This window comes from Vitis vinifera, chromosome 8 (assembly GCF_030704535.1).
Source record: "Vitis vinifera cultivar Pinot Noir 40024 chromosome 8, ASM3070453v1".
Lineage (NCBI taxonomy): Eukaryota > Viridiplantae > Streptophyta > Magnoliopsida > Vitales > Vitaceae > Vitis > Vitis vinifera.
Window position 1 is genome coordinate 16345866 of NC_081812.1, and position 20067 is coordinate 16365932.

General features: G+C 36.8%; 3 protein-coding genes across 3 annotated transcripts; all 3 read right to left on the reverse strand.

The window, feature by feature from the left end:
• Positions 1–851: 851 nt before the first annotated feature.
• LOC104880166 (formin-like protein 5) lies at positions 852–2451 on the reverse strand. Its single transcript, XM_010655935.3, has one exon. It carries the CDS (start codon positions 2302–2304, stop codon positions 1069–1071), a length of 1236 nt encoding a protein of 411 aa, XP_010654237.1. The 5' UTR covers positions 2305–2451; the 3' UTR covers positions 852–1068.
• A 13656-nt stretch (positions 2452–16107) lies between these two features.
• On the reverse strand, positions 16108–17971 carry LOC100257910 (protein VACUOLELESS GAMETOPHYTES-like). Its single transcript, XM_002271732.5, has one exon. It carries the CDS (start codon positions 17005–17007, stop codon positions 16216–16218), a length of 792 nt encoding a protein of 263 aa, XP_002271768.1. The 5' UTR covers positions 17008–17971; the 3' UTR covers positions 16108–16215.
• Positions 17972–18403: 432 nt separating this feature from the next.
• On the reverse strand, positions 18404–19470 carry LOC100252758 (uncharacterized). The gene has a single exon (XM_002271764.5). It carries the CDS (start codon positions 19417–19419, stop codon positions 18556–18558), a length of 864 nt encoding a protein of 287 aa, XP_002271800.1. The 5' UTR covers positions 19420–19470; the 3' UTR covers positions 18404–18555.
• Positions 19471–20067: the final 597 nt, after the last annotated feature.

Below are 20067 nucleotides of genomic sequence, written 5' to 3' on the forward strand. Positions count from 1 at the left end.
ACTCATCATATATAGCCTAAATGATTATGAACCATTCCGGCCATACCGGAGTTCAGCTCCCAAGGTTATATTGACGAAAACAATGACCAGATATTCGAATTGCACTCTTCCGGCCGGCCAAACACCTTTGGAGAATATCACGGGTTTTCTATATATATGAATGTTTAGGACATATATGATGGCAATAACCAACCAAAAACAAAGCAGTGTTTTGAAAATTTACGAATACAATGAACTTGGCTTACTTGTCTTTAAGAATCAATGGGTATTTTATTATTTCTGATGTAGAAAGCTCAACGAGAGCATTTTCTCTTCGTTTGGAATATAAACTTATTGGTGGCCATGTTGTATCATCATACTTTAATTCCAATTATTGAATGTTTAATTTAAATCATTGAATAAATAATCAAAATTATAATATATCTTATTCCCATCGAGTAAAAGAGTGGGAGATAAGGTCAACCAGAAGATCGAATTACAATCAGATACAATTCATCCCTTTTCAGTTATTAGAATCCTTATTCAAACAGGTTTAACCCTGATTGAACTTTCAGCATTTAAATGTAAAACTTCACTGCCCCTCGTGTCAGTTTCAGTTGCCGAAGAGAGATTTTAGGCGAGATTTCCAATATTTTCATCTATGGATATATGATGCGTTGCACATTGTCCGGTAGTGGCCGGCCTGTTTTGTAATGTCATTTTAAAAGACCTGCATGCAGGAAGGTTGAAATACTTAACAAATATTAATTTGGCAGGCCAACGGACAAAAAAAAAAAAAAAAACACTTCACAAGATATTCTCACTTTTTTTTACAATTACAAAATAAATAATCTTAACATTAAATATTCTTTGAGGGTTTGCAAAATGGTATAAGCATTTTTTATTTTATTTTTATCATTTTTTAAATTTTCAATAGAAAAGATATGCTTTGTCTCTTGTCCAATATCGGCGAGTGCACAAAATTAGGTGCAGGTGCAACCACACCTCCTGAACAGGCCCTAATATCGAGTGCACAAAAACAATGAGACCTCCTCCTTCAATGTAAAATTCATGGCAAAGAAGATAACTTCATCCGAAGATTACACCACAAAACAACCCAATCGTCAGGTTCACTACAAGGGAATATATAATCTTGCCCAGCTTCTTCCCTAATTTTGACGGCTTACCACTCCCTTGAGCTTCGCTAACAGAGTGATTCGCACTATATGGACTGAAACCAGGAGGTTCCCCGTAAGCATAAGCACCATAAGAAGGTGGTGGTGGTGCAGCACCATAGGTAGGTGGTGGTGGTGCAGCACCATAGGTAGGTGGTGGTGGTGCAGCACCATAGGTAGGTGGTGGTGGTGCAGCACCATAGGTAGGTGGTGGTGGTGCAGCACCATAAGTAGGTGGTGGTGGTGCAACGCCATGAAAAGGTGGTGGTGCAGCACCATAAAAAGGTGGTGGTGCAGCACCATAAAAAGATGGTGGTGCAGCACCATAAATAGATGGTGGTGGTGGAGTAAATGCATAAGGATGAACATAGGCACCAAAGTGAGTTGGTGATGGTCCCGATGGGTAATAAGGAGGTGGTGTTGATGAATAATAAGGATGCTGCGGCCCATAAGCATAATAAGGAGAAGGTCCATAAGCACCATGAGGAGCAGGCACATAAGCACCATAAGGAGCAGGCCCATAAGCACCATAAGGAGCAGGCCCATAAGCACCATCAGTTAGGCCTCCATAAGAACAACCCCAACCCCAAGGAGGCAGCGGTGATGCAACACCATGTGGTGAAGCTGGAGCTGCCACTGAGCGTGAGGCCGTGGACGCATCGCACCGATCTAAGATGCACTCAAGATGAATATCAAAATTACAAGTCCTACATCCGTATCTCCATGAAGTGCACTCGCTTTTGCAGACCCTGCACCACCCGGGGGACGACGACGTCTGGAGCTTTAATTGATGAACGGGGTCGAGGGCGTGGGGCACATACTCAGGAAGTTTGGTGCATAGCGGGTGGATGTTGAAGTCGCAGAGCGTGCACTGGTAGAACAGCCCCTCAAAGTTGTCCCCGCACAAGTCGCAGGAACCCTCGTTATCGTGCCTGCCTTGGGTTCCGATCACGAGTTTGAGGTGGTGTTGGGGGTGCATGAAGGTGGAGAGGGTGGATGGGCAGCGCCCACAGTAGTCGTGCATATTGAAATCGCATGTGTGGCATCGATATCGGAGGCCATTCCCGGGGGTCTTGCAACCGTCGCACTGGAACTCTTCGCTCCCATAAACTTCTGCTAGCGAATGGCCTGGATGTGTGAAGTGCTCCATGTTGGGCTTCGTCACTGGACCTATTTCTCCTTCCTTTGTGAATGATATGGCTTCAGTTTAGGGCATATTTAAGCTGTAGGGAAGACTTTATCACGGGTCTTCTTTGAGAGTTCAACTGGCAAGTTGCACACGCTTTCTGTCTTATTAACAGCTTGTGGACCTATTTCTCCTTCCTTTGTGAATGATATGGCTTCAGTTTAGGGCATATTTAAGCTGTAGGGAAGACTTTATCACGGGTCTTCTTTGAGAGTTCAACTGGCAAGTTGCACACGCTTTCTGTCTTAATTATTAACAGCTTGTGGGAGTTTCATGGAAATTTTAATTTTGTTTAGTTAAGAGTAAGGTCACCACTTAGGAAACAGGAGTCCATCTCATCGAAGGAGTCTCGTCCCATTGAAGGAGTCTCATCTCATTGAAGTAGTCTTCACCCTTCTGCGCGTAAAAAAGGGGGATTGATCAATAAATGTCCTTCTGTCCTTTGATGGATGCTTCTAAACTACAGCCATACCTCATAGGTTCCATTATAATTTTGACTGAAGAATATTACGAATTTACTAGGACTCACTTTACATGATTCATGAGCCTATTTTAGCTTTATTCATTTGCCCACGGCGGAGTGAAGTTTAGGACGATGTAAAATTGTTTAAATAATTTAAACAATGTTCACAATAATTGAGTGGCGCACATTACCTCACTGACCAAAAACCATATGGACTGATAGGTCTCACTGGAGCTGCTATTCAAAGGTAAATTGTTGCAAATTTTGTCCATCAATGACCTGGTCAGTGGTCACTATGCCTTCTGGTGGCTAGAATTTTTGTGGAAAATTACCAAATTCTAATTAACCCCCAGTAAGATCAAAATATTATATAACAAATGCACAATGCAATGCTTAATGCCATAAAAATAGGTTTATTTAATTTGTTTCTTATCCTATCTTATTTAGGCAACAAAAATAGTTTATCTTAAGATCTTAAAAATTTTTGAAAACATGAATTGATTTCTTTCTCTTTTTTTTTTCCCCTATAAAACAAAATTAAAATCCATATCTCTAGTTATTTTTCCAATTTTGTTGTTTCATGTTTTCCCCAACTAGCTAAAATTAGTCCAATTTCAAATTTTTTTTCTTGATGTTTAATATTTTTTTAATCATTGTGAGCCTTGTTACATTGATGATTTAAATTTATTTTTTAAATAAGCTTAAGTGAGATATTAAATTATAATTAAGAAAATTATTATTTTTTTCCCGAATGCAAATACAGTATTATTGAATTTCACAAATGAAATTAATAAAATCTTAAATGGAATAAAATATATTTTTTTTCAAGGTTACATACACAGAAACAATGACTGAAAATTCAACTTGCAACCTTTTGATCACCGGCCAAAACACCTTCAAGATGGTCCTTTGGAGAACATTAAAGTTTGTGTATATATATATATATATAGGCAATGATCACCCGGAAACAAAGCAGGATTTTAAAATTTTGCGATTTCAATGGACTTCATATATTTGTATCATTTTATTGTTTCTGATGTAGAAAGCTCAACAGAAGCATTTGCTCTTCAATTGGATATAAATTTATTGGTTAAACAAGCCCAAGTTGCATCCTACTTTAATCTTGAAGTTAGCTCCTTTGCATATCTCTTCTTCCCATTGACAAAAAGTGGGAGATTTCAGCGTTTAAATATGAAGAGTTTTTTCATACAACATCTAAAGTAGAACTTCATGAATGACAAAAGCCGGAGTTTGGCCTTGCAATTGATTGGGTCAAGCCAATCCTTCATACCAAAATTCTTTAGCACGAGCCAAAATGAGGTCATTTTCTTGAACCATCTATATTGTCTATAATGCTGCCTAGCCCTGTAATGTCATGACGGACACAGATAAATAGAATTAATGCTTAAATAACTTTTCACTAAATACTCTCTCTTTGATATATATATATATATATAAAATAAATTGAGTATCTCGACATTGAACCTTCTTTGAGATTGAGAAAAATGATATTAAGGATTCCTCTCCTTTATCATTTTTCAATTTTTCAATAGAAAAGCGATGTTGATCCCCTCTCAAATTAAACATGCCCAAACGCATAGAAACAAGATGTCCAATGTAAATTCACGGCAAAATTAAGAAGGTGAACTTGTTATTCCATCTGCGATCAAAATATATAATCATGCTCAAAATCCCTTTCGTCGGTTTATCACTTCCTTGATTCTAATTATATTATGTCAGCAAAAGCTTTGATACCAACAATGTTAAATTAAGAATAAAAATATAAGACAATCAATATAAAAGTACACAAGGTTTTAATGTAATTTGTTCAATCATGCTTACATCAACGGATGAGAGAGAATCTTTTCACTATATCATAAAAAATATTACAAATGATAAAGCCGAATACAACTACTAGATTCCCAAAACATCTCATGTTTCCCCACTCCTTATATTTTTACCCTACCACGAGCTCCACCAAGTATCCCTCGTTCTCCCTCACATCTCTATCCATCTCGTATAGTTTACAAACACATCTCCATCTCATAACTTTTAATCTTATATCATAACCTAGAATATTTATAAAAATGTTTCTAATAACTTTTCTTATTTTATAAAAAAAAAATATAATATTACAATCATATATCAATTAAGAAAATACTCTACATAATATTCTTTTACGAAAATGAATTTGGAAACTTCCCAACAGATTATTCATGTTACATGGAGTGGTACCTCCCTACACATAAAAACCAGAAGACGAAGGTGGCAAAACAAAAGAAGATGGTGTGGTGGAGCATAGGCACAACCATGAGCATAAGCACTAAAAGGAGTTGGTGATGACCAATTATAAAATGTGGTGTTGACGAATAATAAGGATATTGTGGCCCGTGAGCACTATAAGGAGGCAGCAATCCATAAACACCCCAAGGATGTCGTGGTGGTGCAATACCATAAGGATCATAAGGCGGTGGTGCTGGGGTGGTTGGCGCTCCCATTGAGCGTGACGTCGTTGGCGTCTCACACGGTGCTAAAATTCACTCAAGATGAATATCAAAACTACAAATCCTACATCCGTACCACCATGAAGTGCACTCGCTTTTGCAGACACTGCACCAGCCGGAGGACAACGTTTGGAGCTTTAATTGATGAGTGAGGTGGATGGAGTGGGGTGGATGGGGTGGGGCACATACTTGGGAAGTTTGGTGCATAGTTGATGGATGTCGAAGTAGCAAAGCGTGCACCGGTAGAACATCCCCTCAACGTCATCCTTGCACAAATTGCACAACCTCTCGTTATCGTTCCTGCCTTGGGTTCAAATCACTAGTTTAAGCTGGTGCTGGGGGTTGTTGAACAACAAAACTAGTTATACTAGTTTCTGTTATTAGCTGGTTGTTAAGCTGATTAGTTTGGTTGTTAGTTATATTGTTATCCTTTGTATATTATATATACCATTCATAATGAATAGAAAGATATCTCTTCAGCTCAAATATACAAAGTTGTTATTTTGTTAAGTTGGTATCAAAGCACAGAACGGTTCTTGCTTCCATGGATGCTTCTTTTTCTGCTCCGTTCAATATTGGCACTAATTTTTAGATCCCGATAACTCTTCCTCCATTGCATATTCAACTTAGCCGCACCAATTATTCATTTTGGAAATCACAGATTCTTCCTGCAGTCCGAGCATATGGTCTTGAAGGATTTTTAACTAGTGATCATGTCCATCCACCTGCCACGATAGCTGATGCAAATGATCCTCAAGTGTTTGTTGAAAATCCTGATTTCCTCTATTGGACTTGTATAGATCAATTTCTTGTTAGCTGGTTAATTGGATCCATTTCTGAGGCAATGCTTGGACATGTTATACGGTGCACTTCCACAACAAAGATTTGGAGCACACTTCATGAGGTATTTGGAATTCAATCTAAGGCAAGAATTCTTCAGTTGCGTCAACAATTACAACTTAAGAAATGTGCTACACTTGTTAATGAATATGTCTTAAAAAAACGTACATTAGCATATTGTTTAATTGCTACTGGTCAACCAATATTTGATGATGAGGTTATTCTTTACATTTTATCCGGTCTTAGTCCAGAATATGAGTCTGTTGTGGTGAATATAACCTCTAAAAATCATATAACACTTCAATGTGTTATGTTCATGTTGCAAAATCATGAACAAAGAATTGAAAGTTGTGAATCTACTACACAAGTGGATGTTAATGGCGCTAGTGTTCACTATGCTACCAAGGAGAGAACTCTTTCAACTCTGGTTATAACAGAGGCAATGGCAATTACCGTGGACAACCTCGTGGTTCACGAGGTGGAGGAGTAGGACGGAATCAATCCAAGAATAAACCGATCTGTCAGGTCTGCAGGAAACTCGTACACATAGCATTAAAATGCTATCATCAGTTTGACCTTAGTTATCAAGGTCAAGAAGCTGCTGCCAACGCTAATTCAGCTAATACTTCATCTACAACATATACCAATCTTCAAGCTTACATGACTGCACCAAGTTCTGGTGATCCAAACAACAATTCTTGGTTTCTAGACAGTGGAGCTACACATCATATTACAACTGACAGCTCTAATTTGGCTAGCAAGAATGATTACAACGGCAAAGAGAAATTGGTTATTGGTAATGGTTCTAAACTTCATATTAGTCATATTGGCAATTCCAAATTTTTTTCTCATCATTCTAACAAATCTTTACGTCTTAATAACATTTAACATGTTCTTCATATTACCAAAAATCTTGTTAGTATTTCCAAGTTTACCATTGACAACTCTGTTTCTATTGAATTTACACCTTCTTGCTGTTATGTTAAGGATCTTATCACGGGGGCCACTTTACTGAAGGGAGTACATGATCGTGGACTTTACCATCTTGAGTTGTCTCCTACTCGTACTACACGGGCGTTCCTTGCTCATTCTAGTCAACCCGAATCTTGTTCTTCATGTTTTTACAATAAAATTGCTTCTTGTCACTCTTCTGTGGCTTGTAATGTTTCCTTTCCAAATAAATCACATGACAATTGTAATACTTCTGTTGTTCAAGATTCTCTTTTAAAATCTTTATGGCATAATAGATTGGGGCATCCATCTGTTTCTGTTCTCAATAAAATCTTACATTCTATGTCAATCTCACCATCTTCTCATCAGATGTTTTATGATGCTTGTAAACTAGGCAAACTTCATCATGAATCTTTTCCTTTTGTTGCTGCCAAAACTAATAAACCTCTTCAATTGATACACTCGGATGTGTGGGGTCCTTCTCCTAATATTTCCATTGAAGGTTATCGATTTTATTTACTGTTTGTAGATGATTTTAGTTGTTTTTATTGGATATATCCTATGAAACACAAGTCTGAGGTACCTTTTATATTTCTTAAATTCCAAGTTTTTGTTGAAAAACAACTTTCTTCTAAAATTTTAGCCTTGCAAATAGATTGAGGAGGGGAATTTCGGCCCTTATTACCTATTTTTGAAAAATCTAGTATTATTTTTCAACACCGTTGTCCCTACACCATCAACAACAAGGAAGAGTTGAGCGAAAGCATCGTCATATCATTGATCTTAGCCTCACATTTCTTGCCCAAGCTGTTATGCTGATTACTACTCAAAAAGTGCTATTTGATAGCCTTTAATTAATCCTTTTTAACACTTTTGAATAGTAATTTAGGCCTTTTAACTCAATTGGCATGTTAAGGATCCTTTAAAGCAATTTTGATCACTTTGTGTAAGTTTTGGTGTTTTTGTTAGTATTTTGATCACCAAAGCAAGTCAAGAATGAGGAGAACTATGAGGAATCATGGGCAAAGCTTAGAATTCAATTGCCAAGAGTGAATCCGGATTGCAAGGAGAAAAAGCAAAGAGAATCTGTCATGAAGCCTATTCTTGATGACAGTCGTAGCAGCCACTTTTGGAGCACTTTCTGAAGTCCAAATGATGCAAGCTATATACCATTTCAAAGCTCAGGAAGTCAACAATCCAATGCTTCAAACGGTGTGCAATTTGGAGTTGAAACGAAGAAGTTGCAGCCATTACAAGCCAGTCACTCTAAAGTGTTGCGGAATCAGCCTTTTGTTGCGAGAATTTCGCAACACTTTTGTACAGTAAGGTGTTTCTCCTTCTGACAATGCACGAACCATGCCGCGAGAAGGGAGCTGGAAACTTCAAGGTGGAAGCCAACTTTGCAGCCTGGTGAAGATAGCTCGGTCTTGCGAAATAATTTCGCAGCCCTCTTGGGTGTCTGCGAAATTTCGCAGACCTCACTTTTCTCCTGCGAAATGGCTCCTGAAGCCTCCCGAAGCTTGCTACTGACATTGGGAGATATTTTCCATTAGATTTTTGTTGTCTAAATCCCAAAATACTCCTTGTAAACCACCAATTACATGATTCCTTAGTTTTTAAGTTAGTAAAAAGACCAAATATCTTTGTAAGAATTAGTTTTATATTAGTTTGCTATAAATACCTCTCGGGAGCATGTTCTCAGGGAGGAGTTCTTTCTGTAACCGTTTGGTAAGCAAGTAAAGTCTTTTCTTTCTACTGCCTTACCTTCTCACTTTGTATTTTCATTTTATTTCTAAGTTATGAATTCTCTGAGGAGTTTTCCCCAGAGAATGAGTAACTAAACCTCCAATTCCTTGGAGCTAAGGTTGCCGGGGAAGGTTCCAAGTGCAAGAATGCAAAGCTTTGTGGTTTTAGTTTTTAATGAAGAGGAAGTGAAATCCTTTAGTGATTTCAATGTTTTTAGTTAACTTAAAACACCTTAGAGTCATCTGGGCCAACACTTGGTAAGGCAAGTGATTTCCAACCATGGAAATGCACTAGTTTACCCCTTGCGAGCCTCTGGTAGGTGACTTCAAGGTAGGATTTTCTGGAATTACCAACACTTGGTAAGCTTTTGGACTCCTAGAAGACATCCATTAGTTATCTCTTGCGAGTTTGTGAAGGGGAATCCAAGGTTAAAGATCACCTTGAATGGTAAGTGCTCGTGAGAGGCATGAACCATTGCAAGTTGTATCAGTGAGAGAATTAAAGTGAAATCTAATTGAAGGAGTCTATGTACATCACCGGTTAGAGAATTGACTATAAGTTGAATCTCTAATGCGAGGGAATGAACCATCTGACCGGAGCTATGTCTTTTGCATGAGGAACCACCCCAGTGAACCTAAATCTCCAAGGAATGCTTTTCTTCCTAAATTATTCCAAACTTCTGTTAAGTTAGTTAGTTTAAGTCTCAACCTTTACAAATCAAAGTTTGTGTTTTATTCCTTAAGCTAACCGTGAAATGAAACAAAACCAATTCACTTGGAATTGGTATCCTTGATTGCTTGCAAATCATTCCCAGTGAACGATCCTTAGAGCCACTATACTATAGTAGTTTTGTATTTGCTACCCTAGTGTATGGTGTTATAGGTATAAATTTTGTTGATCACTTCCTCAATCAAGGAGCACCAGCTGAACACAAATCAGCTGAGACACCAATTGGGCATGAGTCATATGCCCTTAACATTCTGGTTGGATGCTTGTGTGTCTTTTGTTTTCATCATCAACCAGTTACCTACAAAAGTTCTAGCAAATTTCCAGTCTCCTTTTGAAACTCTTTTTGGTTCTAAACCTGATTACTCATTTTTCAAAGTTTTTGGTTGTTCTTGTTATCCTTACTTACGTTCTTACAATTCTCACAAGTTTTCTTTCAAGTCCACCAAGTGTCTTTTTCTTGGTTATAGCCCTGCTCATAATGGGTATAGATGTTTTAGTTCTTCTAATCGGATTTATGTTGCTAAGTTAGTCACATTCAATGAAAATGACTTTCCTTACTCTACGTTGTTTACTCAACCTAATACTCCATATCAATCTTTTATCCACAAGTTCAATTGTTCATCATATGTGTTGCCTTATTGTCCTCCGGTTTCTCCATCTTCTACTCATTTACCTACTTCATCTTCTCAACACCATATTTCTTCTTTTGCCAATATGTCTAATACTTTTACTGCAGTTGTTATCGATACTCCAATGGTTCTTACCCTGCCTGTCTCTAATGCTTTATCTGACAATGCGTGCTCTAGTTTTTCTAATTCTACAACAGGTTCTGCTTCACTACACTCCTGTCTTGCTACTGGCACTATAGTTCCTGTTGTTGACAACATAGTTTCCACACCTTGCACACATGTTGTTCAGCTTATTACTGCTACTATGTCCCAGCCTCTCCTCCACACTTCTACCAATATTCATTCTATGCAGACAAGGTTTAAAAGTGGCATCTACAAACCTAAGGTTTACACAGTTGTTGTTGCTTTGCCAGATCACTTCTAATAGCCCTCTAGTGTTCAACAAGCTTTAGCATTACCTCACTGGAAAACAGTAATGGAGGCTGAATATTCTGCCATTGTTCGCAATGGTACTTGGTAGTTGGTTCCTAAAATTGAAGGAATGCATATTGTCCAAAACAAATGAATCTTTAAAACCAAGTTGAAGGCTGATGGTTCTTTGGATAAATTCAAAGCCAGATTAGTTGCTAAGGGGTTTCAACAACATGCTGGTGTAGATTTCTCAAACACATTTAGTCCAGTTGTCAAAGTCTCTACTATTCGGATAATTTTTACTCTTGTTGTCGCTTACAATTGGGACATACAGCAGATCGATATCAATTATGCCTTTCTAAATGGCATTCTTCATAAAAATGTCTATATGTGTCAACCTGTAGGATTTGGTAGTTCTACTCATCCTACTCATGTCTGCAAGCTGATCAAGTCACTCTATGGGCTTAAACAAACTCCTCGAGCTTGGTTTGTTCAGCTTCGTAATGCTCTAGTCTCATGGGGATTTCAGCCTTCCATTTATGATAATTCCTTATTTCACTCTCGAAAGAATGGTCATTTGGTTTTAGTTTTAGTATATGTTGATGATATCCTAATAACTGGCGATAGTTCTACACTCATTCATTCTGTGATTCAGGCTCTCACTTCTCGGTTTGCTTTGAAGACTCTTGGTTCTATTAGTTACTTTCTTGTATTTGAAGCATTTAGAGATAACTCCGGTCTCTATCTCAATTAGGCCAAATATATTTCTGATTTACTTGTCAAGACAAACATGGTTCATGCTAAACCATCCTCTACACCAATGGCTCTTGGTCAGAAACTTGCTCTTGAAGACAGTGCTCATTTTCCTAATGTCACCTTGTATCGCAGCACCATTGGTGCTCTCCAATACTTAACTTTAACTTGGTCTGACATATCTTTCTCAGTTAATAAGTTGAGCCAATTTTTTAAGGCTCCCACAACATCATTGGAGTGCTTGTAAACGTTTCTTGCGCTATGTTAGTGGTACCCGCACTCTTGGTTTATCTTTCCGACCTATTGCTCGATTTACACTTGAAAGCTTCTCGGATGCGGATTGGGTGTGTAATGTTGATGACATAAGATTTACGACCGGTTATTGTGTTTTTCTTGGTGGCAATTTAGTAACTTGGAATTCTCACAAACAACAGGTCGTTGCAAGGTCCAGTACTGAATCCGAGTATCGAGCGTTGGCTAGTGTTACTATGGAATTAATTTGGATAAAATCTTTACTGGATGAACTTCAACTTCCAATATAGCATTGTCCCATAGCTTGGTGTGATAACCTGGGTGCGCATGCACTTGCCCACAATCCTATTTATCATTCACGCACTAAACATATTGAGGTGGATGTCCATTTCATCCGAGAAAAGATTCTCCACCGTACTCTTGAAGTTCGCTATATACCCTCTCAGGAACAACCAACAGACTTGTTTACTAAGTCTTTGTATTTTTACCAGTTTCAGTTACTGTGTTCCAAGCTTTCACTTTCCTATCCATCATTCAGCTTGGAAGGGATGTTGAACAGCAAAACTAGTTGTACCAGTTTTTGTTATTAGCTGGTTGTTAAGCTGATTAATTTGGTTGTTAGTTATATTGTTATCCTTTGTATATTATATATACCATTCATAATGAATAGAAATATATTTCTTCACCTCAAATATACAAAGCTGTTATTTTGTTAAGTGGGGTGCATAAAGGTGGAGATGGTGGATGGGCACACCCCACAGTACTCATGCATATTGAAATGGCATGGGTGGCATCGATATTTGGGCCATTTCCAGGGGTCTTGCAGCCATCGCAATGGAACTCTTCGCTCCCATATAAGTCTCTGTTAGTGAATGGCCTGGATGTGTGAAGTGCTCTATGTTGGGCTTCAGAACTGGAATTGGTGAATGATGTCCCTCCAGTTAAAGGCAAATTTACAGGGAAGACTTTCACCGGTCTTCTTTGGGATTTCAAGTACTCGCAAATCGCATTCGTGTTTTGTTCTTATTAACAGCTTGTGAAATTTTCGTGGAAATTTTAATTTTGTTGACTTAAGGCTCACCAGTTAGGAAGCAGCATTCGATGTCATTGAAGGACTCTTCTGGACGTAACCAAGGGGGAATGGATGCCCTTCTGTTCTTTTGTCGCTGTCATCCACTAGTTCAAATCTTGTTTTTTCTCCATTGACCATTAAATGTTGGCTCACCTACAATTCTTGGGCTTAAATGACTGGCAATTAATTTAACTGGTATTGAGTTCACCCAGCTAATCGCCATGGTCCAGACTTCCAGTTACATTTTTAAGGGGCCAAGCTTCGACCGGAGTCATTCTCCGCATTCCTTGTCATCCATCGATCTATCAGTCTCAGTTCATTTATTCACGGCACCCTACATTTTCAAAACAATTATAAAAAAGCGTGCAGCAGAATATAACTGTATCAATAAATCATTATTTATAAGTTCTCTTACATTTTCAAACCCATCGATATTATAATGGGGACTCACTTTACATGATTCATAGGCCTAATTTTATCCTTATTCATTTGTAACAATTTTAAAATAATTTAAACAAGTAATGGTCATGCTTAAGAGTACACTAGCCAATTAATCTAGAACATACCCACCCACTACACGCATCACTGGCGAGATTCGCAATTATATACGATAATTGAGCAGCACACATGGCCTCACTCAAGAGTCGAGACAACCATGGATTAAGATCTCATAGGACCACAACCTACGGGAAATTGTCCGGAAACTGAGGCCCGTCGATGACCTGGTCACTAGGCCTTCGAGTGTGCTGGAAATTTTATAACAATTCACATTTATCCTGAAAAAAAATAGACTAACTAGGAAATTAATATTTTTATTTTTAAAAATATAAAATATGATGTTTTTTTATAACATCATTTTCATTTTTTTTAAAGTTAATTTAAAAAATAATTATATAAACATGCATATTGATTAAAAATAAAATTCTAGAGATATAAAAATTATTTTTAAAATATATTAAAAAAATATTAAAAACAAGTTAAAAACATTTAAAGTTTTTAAATTAATTTTTTATTTATAAAACATTAAAGAACTGTTTTCAAAAACTATTCTTAAAACCTGTTTTCAAAAGTCATTACTTAGAAAATTTCAATGTTATTGAAAGTCACACGTCTCATATGTTATGCACTTGTAGAGTAGATTGTTTATATCCAACAAAATCATAGACTATAAGAGATATTTTTCTTTTTTAGATCAATCTTTTGTTATGGACATACTTTAATGGTGTCAACATACTTCGACAAGCTTTTTCCTTAAAATGTAGTACTAACAATATCAATTAATTATATTTTATTTGTTTTTAAATTTTTTTAAATTTGCTTATATTTTTGCCTTTGTTATATTATAGTTTTGTTAAATTTAAAATATAAGATCTACTACAACTAAAAACTACTCCACATGCATAGCATCACAAGAAGTCCTCGACAACATTGCAATAAGTCCTAATAAAAAAATTTAATGTGAGGATATATTTGATTCCTATAAAATTTGAGGGAAAATGGAAGGAAAAAAAATACAAAGGAAATGTAGAATAAAAGAAAAAGTAAAAAAGAAAAAAGATTAAAAGTTACTAAATTAATTTTATTTGTTAGTTCAAACTCATTTTATTTATTTTAACTCATCGATATAAAGATTAAATAATTTAAACATACATAAATTTTAATTATATTTTATTTTATTTTATATTTTTTATAGGACAACCAAATATGAAAAAATCATTTTTCTTTGTATTTTTTTCTTTTTTTAGTTTTTTTCAAGAACCAAACACAACTTAAAATTAAATATTTGATGATAATTAATAAATGCATATAACAAAGAAAAGGAAAATAAACATAAAAGGCATAAATGATCATTTTCATAATATCTATTATAATGATTGAAAGAAAGCTTTGGAAATCAAGAAAAATATTCACCAACAAATTAATAGTAGAAAATAGACTTCATCAATAAAAAATAACTTGAATAAATAGAGATCATTAGAAAAAGTCACTAGCGAAGATGACAATATTTTCCTGTCATCGTCTCCCTTTTTCTTTATCATGCCCATTTTGGCGTTTCTTAGTCTCAGTCTTTCAGCATACATAATTAATACATGTGATTATACATGTTGTTCGATACTCATAAAAAAAAATGTGTTTAAATATTTGTCGTAAAAGTATATTGATTGCTTTTATAATTAGTCTTATATTCTTCCCTTAATCATATTTGTTTGTATCTTCTTTCAATAACTTAGATTTTTATGAGTATTTTTAATTATAGAGATTAGAATATTGTGTAGGTATTAAATCTAGGTCTTATTTGAAAATTGTTTTTAAAAATAGTTTTCTATTTAAAAAAAATAGAAAAACATTTTTATAATAAAAAATAAAATAAAAATAGGTTTTTTATTCTAAAAAATAGAAAACATAGTGTTTTCAAAAAATATCTTTCAATTATTTTCACTTAATTTCTGAAGATTATTTTAAAAATAATTATTCAAATAAGTACAAACGATTAAATATAAAGCAATACATATAAAAATAATTTTCAAAACACATTCAAAAACATAAAATATAGACTAAAAATATGTTTAGTTCTCAAACATACTTTTGTACTTTAAAATATCAAAAAATAATTTTTAAAAACTGTTTTTCAAAATTGTTTTTATAAAATATTTTCTAATCAAAGCCTTATTTTTTAATTTATATTGTTAGTGTCATGTATAAATTAATAATAAAATTATAATTTGATTATCAACGAAACTCATCTAAAAGTAAATATTTGTGGATGTTGAATAACTACGGGAGAGATTCATATAACCCATCAACCAGAAAAAATAGTTTTTCAAGTTCCGAATTTATTTCGTTTCGTAAAGATAAATCCATGGTTGGTGATGAATAAAAAAAATTCTAGTATATGATGTTGTGTATCATAGTGAAGAAATTTTTTTAACATCTTAGAAAGAAGTACCCACCTTCAAAGTCTCTCTCTAGATATTTAAGAATCAATCTTGATTATGGATTTTCAATAACCAAAGCTGATTTTGAAATATTCTATCAGTTGAACCATAACCTAGACTAATTCATCATGAATAAACCGGCTCCTACCATATAAATTATTCATAATTTGTACATTTTTTTTCTTAATTTTAATTATTTCCATGCCTAATTCCTCTCATTTTCCATTCAATATTTGTTAAAGACGGCTGATTCACCTTGTTGCTTTATGTGTATGGCAAAAATGTTTGCGGTTCTGACAAAGAATTTCTTAATTCATGATTACTACAAATTAAAAAGCTTGTAATACTCGCCGACCTTGACGTTCTTTGAGAGGGAATTTTTTTCACCCATATGTCCTTACTTCACCTGTAGCTTGCTTACCATGACTTTTCTGAACCATGATCAGCCGGATTTGTAGTGTCATAGAAACCCAATACAGAGAGCGAAATTACGAACACTTCAATAACATCAATTTGATGAACACTTGAATAACAACAGAATCAAGTACTGCCTGCACAAAATTAAAAGCAAAAGTCCTCCCACGTAAATTCAGGAGGACGAAGAGAAATCTCCCACTCCAAACAACACATTAGCAATCACTCCAATGGTTAGCTTCCCCACGAGCGTATACATCATCTTGCCCAGCTTCTTCCCTTTCGACGGCTTACTACTTCCTTGTGCTTCGCTAACAGGGTTATACTGTGGACTGAAACCAGGAGGGACCCCATAGCCATGAGCACCATGCGGAGGTGGTGGTGCAGCCCAATAAAAATGTGGTGGCGGACCTGTCGGCGGTACTGAGCGTGACGTCGACGCTCCATTGGACGGTACTAATAATATGCACTCGAGATGAATATCAAAGCTACAAGTCTTGCACCTGTACCGCCAAGAACTGCACACGCTTTTGCAAACCGCACACCAGCCAGGCACGGAGGGCTGGAGCATCAATTGATGATCTGGGTGAAGCGCGTGTCGCACGTACTGAGGCAACTGGGTGCACAGCGGGTGGACGTCGAAGTCGCAGAGCTTGCACCTGTAGAAAAGCCCCTCGACAGAGTCGCCGCACAAATCGCAGATACGCTGGTTCTGGCGCGCGCCTTGGGTTCGAACCACTATATTGAGGTGGTGCTGTGGGTGCATGAAGGAGGAGAGGGTGGAGGGGCAGGAGCCACAGTACTCGTGCAGATTGAAATCACAATGATGGCATCGGTATCTGGTGCCCACCCCGCCTGGAGTTCTGCAACCCCCGCAGAGGTACTCTTCGTTCGTTGAAATCTCTGCCAAATCATGTCCTGGGTGAGTGAAGTGCTTTATTGTCTTCTTCTTCGGCACCGGAGCCATCTGTCTCTGCCTGCTCAACAGTCTCTCTGCTTAATTTCAATAGTATGAAGGCAAAACTATACATAATAGCTAGACTTTCAAGGGGTTCCTGGTTGGTGAGATAGAAAATTGGAAATTTTATTCCGTTGACTCAGACTTGAGTGTTTGGCAGCAATTATCGATTTGGAGTTGGTGCATGTATCAAGAGAATGCTGTTCTTCCCGTTGACTCGTAAAGGCGCTTACCCTTATTTTCCGGTGATCTCAATGCTATATTTTTTGGTTCAATATGACCCATTTCGATCATAATCCGTGTAGCAGCGATATGTTCTTTCCAGTAACAATTAGTTTAACCGTTAAGACTCGCACTGTAGTTTCATCGTCGAGGATGAAACATGCGGCGTTTTAGAGCTAATAGACCAACGACAGAAATCTAGGGAAATTTATACCCCTCCCGATTGGAGAAAATTAAGACACTGGTAGAGAAAAATTTTATTTGAAACTTCTATTTTATTCCATTTTTACTACTTTTTTAATTTCTATTTTCTTAATAATCAAGTTGGACATAATCTAACGGTGATGGATGAAGGTACGGTTCCTAATTAATCTAAAATATCTCCCATATAAAAATGTGATTGATCATTATATTTATTACTGATTACCTCATCACCAGGTCATCTGAAATAAAAGAAAATTACCAAAAACACCCAGAGGTCCATGTGCAAATCCGGTTTCATCGGGTTTGGTTGGCTGAAGCTAATTAATTACTTTATTTCGCTATTTTGCCGAGAAAGGTGGACCTAATTGGTGATTGAATTAAGTTAATCCAGATTGAGAATGCCCCTTAAAACTATTGGTAAGTTTCCTTAATTTTTCATTTATTCCTTCTTTTTTTTCAAACATGTTTGTTCACGATCTTGTTCAATAAATTGTTTTATTTCTAGGGACCACGTGAGTTTGATTTTTTATTTTTATTTTTAAACTTGGATTTTCAAGTATATATAAAAATAGAGGAATGCAAAAGAAGATTGAAGATAATATGGAGCATGCCAAACTGACTTTCGTGTTTGTCAAACTGATGTGAAGCAAAAAATTATAGGAAAGAGCTTGAGATAAAATCTAAAGGGAATAATGACCTAATCGAGCATACCAAATGTTAGCTTAAGAAGACATTTGGCTTATTAAAAAAAATAAAAACAATTCGATTGTGAGTGTGCACTAGCTGGATTGATTGGATTGAACGAACAAGAACAAGTCGATGTAGGTTTTGATTGTTTACCATGAGAGGCCTGTGAATTTTGCAATGCTTAGAAAGTCCGTTGTAAAGAAAAGTTTACTAAATATTCTCTCTTTTTTTTCTTTTTTTTCTTTTTTTTTTTTTGAAACATTTTAAAATAACAAAATAAATTAAGTATCTCAACGTTGAATCCTCTATGGGATTGAGAAAATTGATGCAAGGATCTTTCTCCTTTTTCATTTTTCAATTTTTCAATAGAAAAGAGATGTTAGTCCCCTCTCAAAACAAGCCCGAGCGTAACATCCAATGTAAATTCACGGCAAATTAAGAAGGTCAACCTGTTATTCCGCCTGCGATCAAATTAGTCAACACTCCTATCGATAGCGAATATATAATCTTGCTCAGCATCCCTTTTAACGGTTTACCAGTTCCTTGAGCTTGATTATTCGTGTTATGTGGACCAAAATCAGTGGTACCTCCATGAGCATTAAAACCAGAAGATGGGGGTGGTGGAGCATAGGCACAAGCATGAGCATAAGCAGTAAAAGGAGTTGACGATGGCCAATTATAAAGATGTGGTGTTGACGAATAATAAGGATACCACGGCCCGTAAGCACTATAAGGAGGCAGCCCTCCATAAACACCCCATGGATGCAGCGGTGGTGCAATACCATAAGGACCATAAGGCGGTGGTGCTGGAGTAGTTGGCGCTCCCATTGAGCGTGAAACCGTTGGCGTCTCGCACGGTGCTAAAATGCACTCAAGATGAAAAACTACAAATCCCACATCCGTACCGGAGGACGACGTCTGGAGCTTTAATTGATGAGTGGGGTGGAGGGGGTCGGGCACATACTCGGGAATTTTGGTGCATAGGGGGTGGATGTCGAAGTCGCAGTCCGTGCACCGGTAGAACAGCCCCTCAACGTCGTCCCTGCACAAAGTGCACAACCGCTCGTTAACGCGCCTGCCTTGGGTTCGAATCTCTAGTTTGAGCTGGTGCTGGGGGTGCATAAAGGTGGAGAGGGTGGATGGGCACACTCCACAGTACTCATGCAGAGTGGAATCGCATGTGTGGCATCGATATCTGGGGCCATTTCCAGGGGTCTTGCAGCCATCGCAATGGAACTCTTCGCTCCCATAAACCTCTGTTAGTGAATGGCCTGGATTTGTGAAGTGCTCTATTATGTTGGGCTTCATAACTGGACCTATTTCTCTGCCCTTGGTGAATGATATTCCTCCAGCTAAAGGCAAATTTATAGGGAAGACTGACACCGGTCTTCTTTGAAAGTTCAACTACTCGCAAATCGCAAGTTGCAAAAAGATTGTGAAATTTTCGTGGAAATGTTAATTTTATTGACTTAAGGCTCACCAGTTAGGCAGCAGCTAGCACTCAATGTCATTGAAGGAGTCTTCTGCACGTAACCAAGGGGGAATGGATGCCGTTGTGTTCCTTTGTCGCTGTTCATCCACCAGTTCAAGTCTTGTTTTTTCTCCATTGACCATTAAATGTTGGCTCACCTACAATTCTTGGGCTTAAATGATTGGCAATTAATTTAATTAGTATTGAGTTCACTCAGCTAATCGCGATGGTCCAGACTTCCTAGTTTCATTTTCATGGTGCCAAGCTTTCGATCGGATTCATTCTCCTCATTCTTTTTCTTCTATCAATCTCTCAGTTCATTTATTTAAGACTGCCTATATTTTCAAAACAATTATCGAAACATCGTGCAGCAGAATACAATTGTATCAATATATCAGAATTTTTTGGATGCATCTAAAATACAGCAACACCTTATAAGCATTCACATTTATCCATTTTGGCGTTTCTTCCGTCCTAATCTTTCA

What these genes read in the sequence shown, in the direction of transcription:
- LOC104880166 (XM_010655935.3), bottom strand. Translation starts at nt 2,304, where the DNA reads ATGGAGCACTTCACACATCCAGGCCATTCGCTAGCAGAAGTTTATGGG.
- LOC100257910 (XM_002271732.5), bottom strand. Translation starts at nt 17,007, where the DNA reads ATGGCTCCGGTGCCGAAGAAGAAGACAATAAAGCACTTCACTCACCCA.
- LOC100252758 (XM_002271764.5), bottom strand. Translation starts at nt 19,419, where the DNA reads ATGAAGCCCAACATAATAGAGCACTTCACAAATCCAGGCCATTCACTA.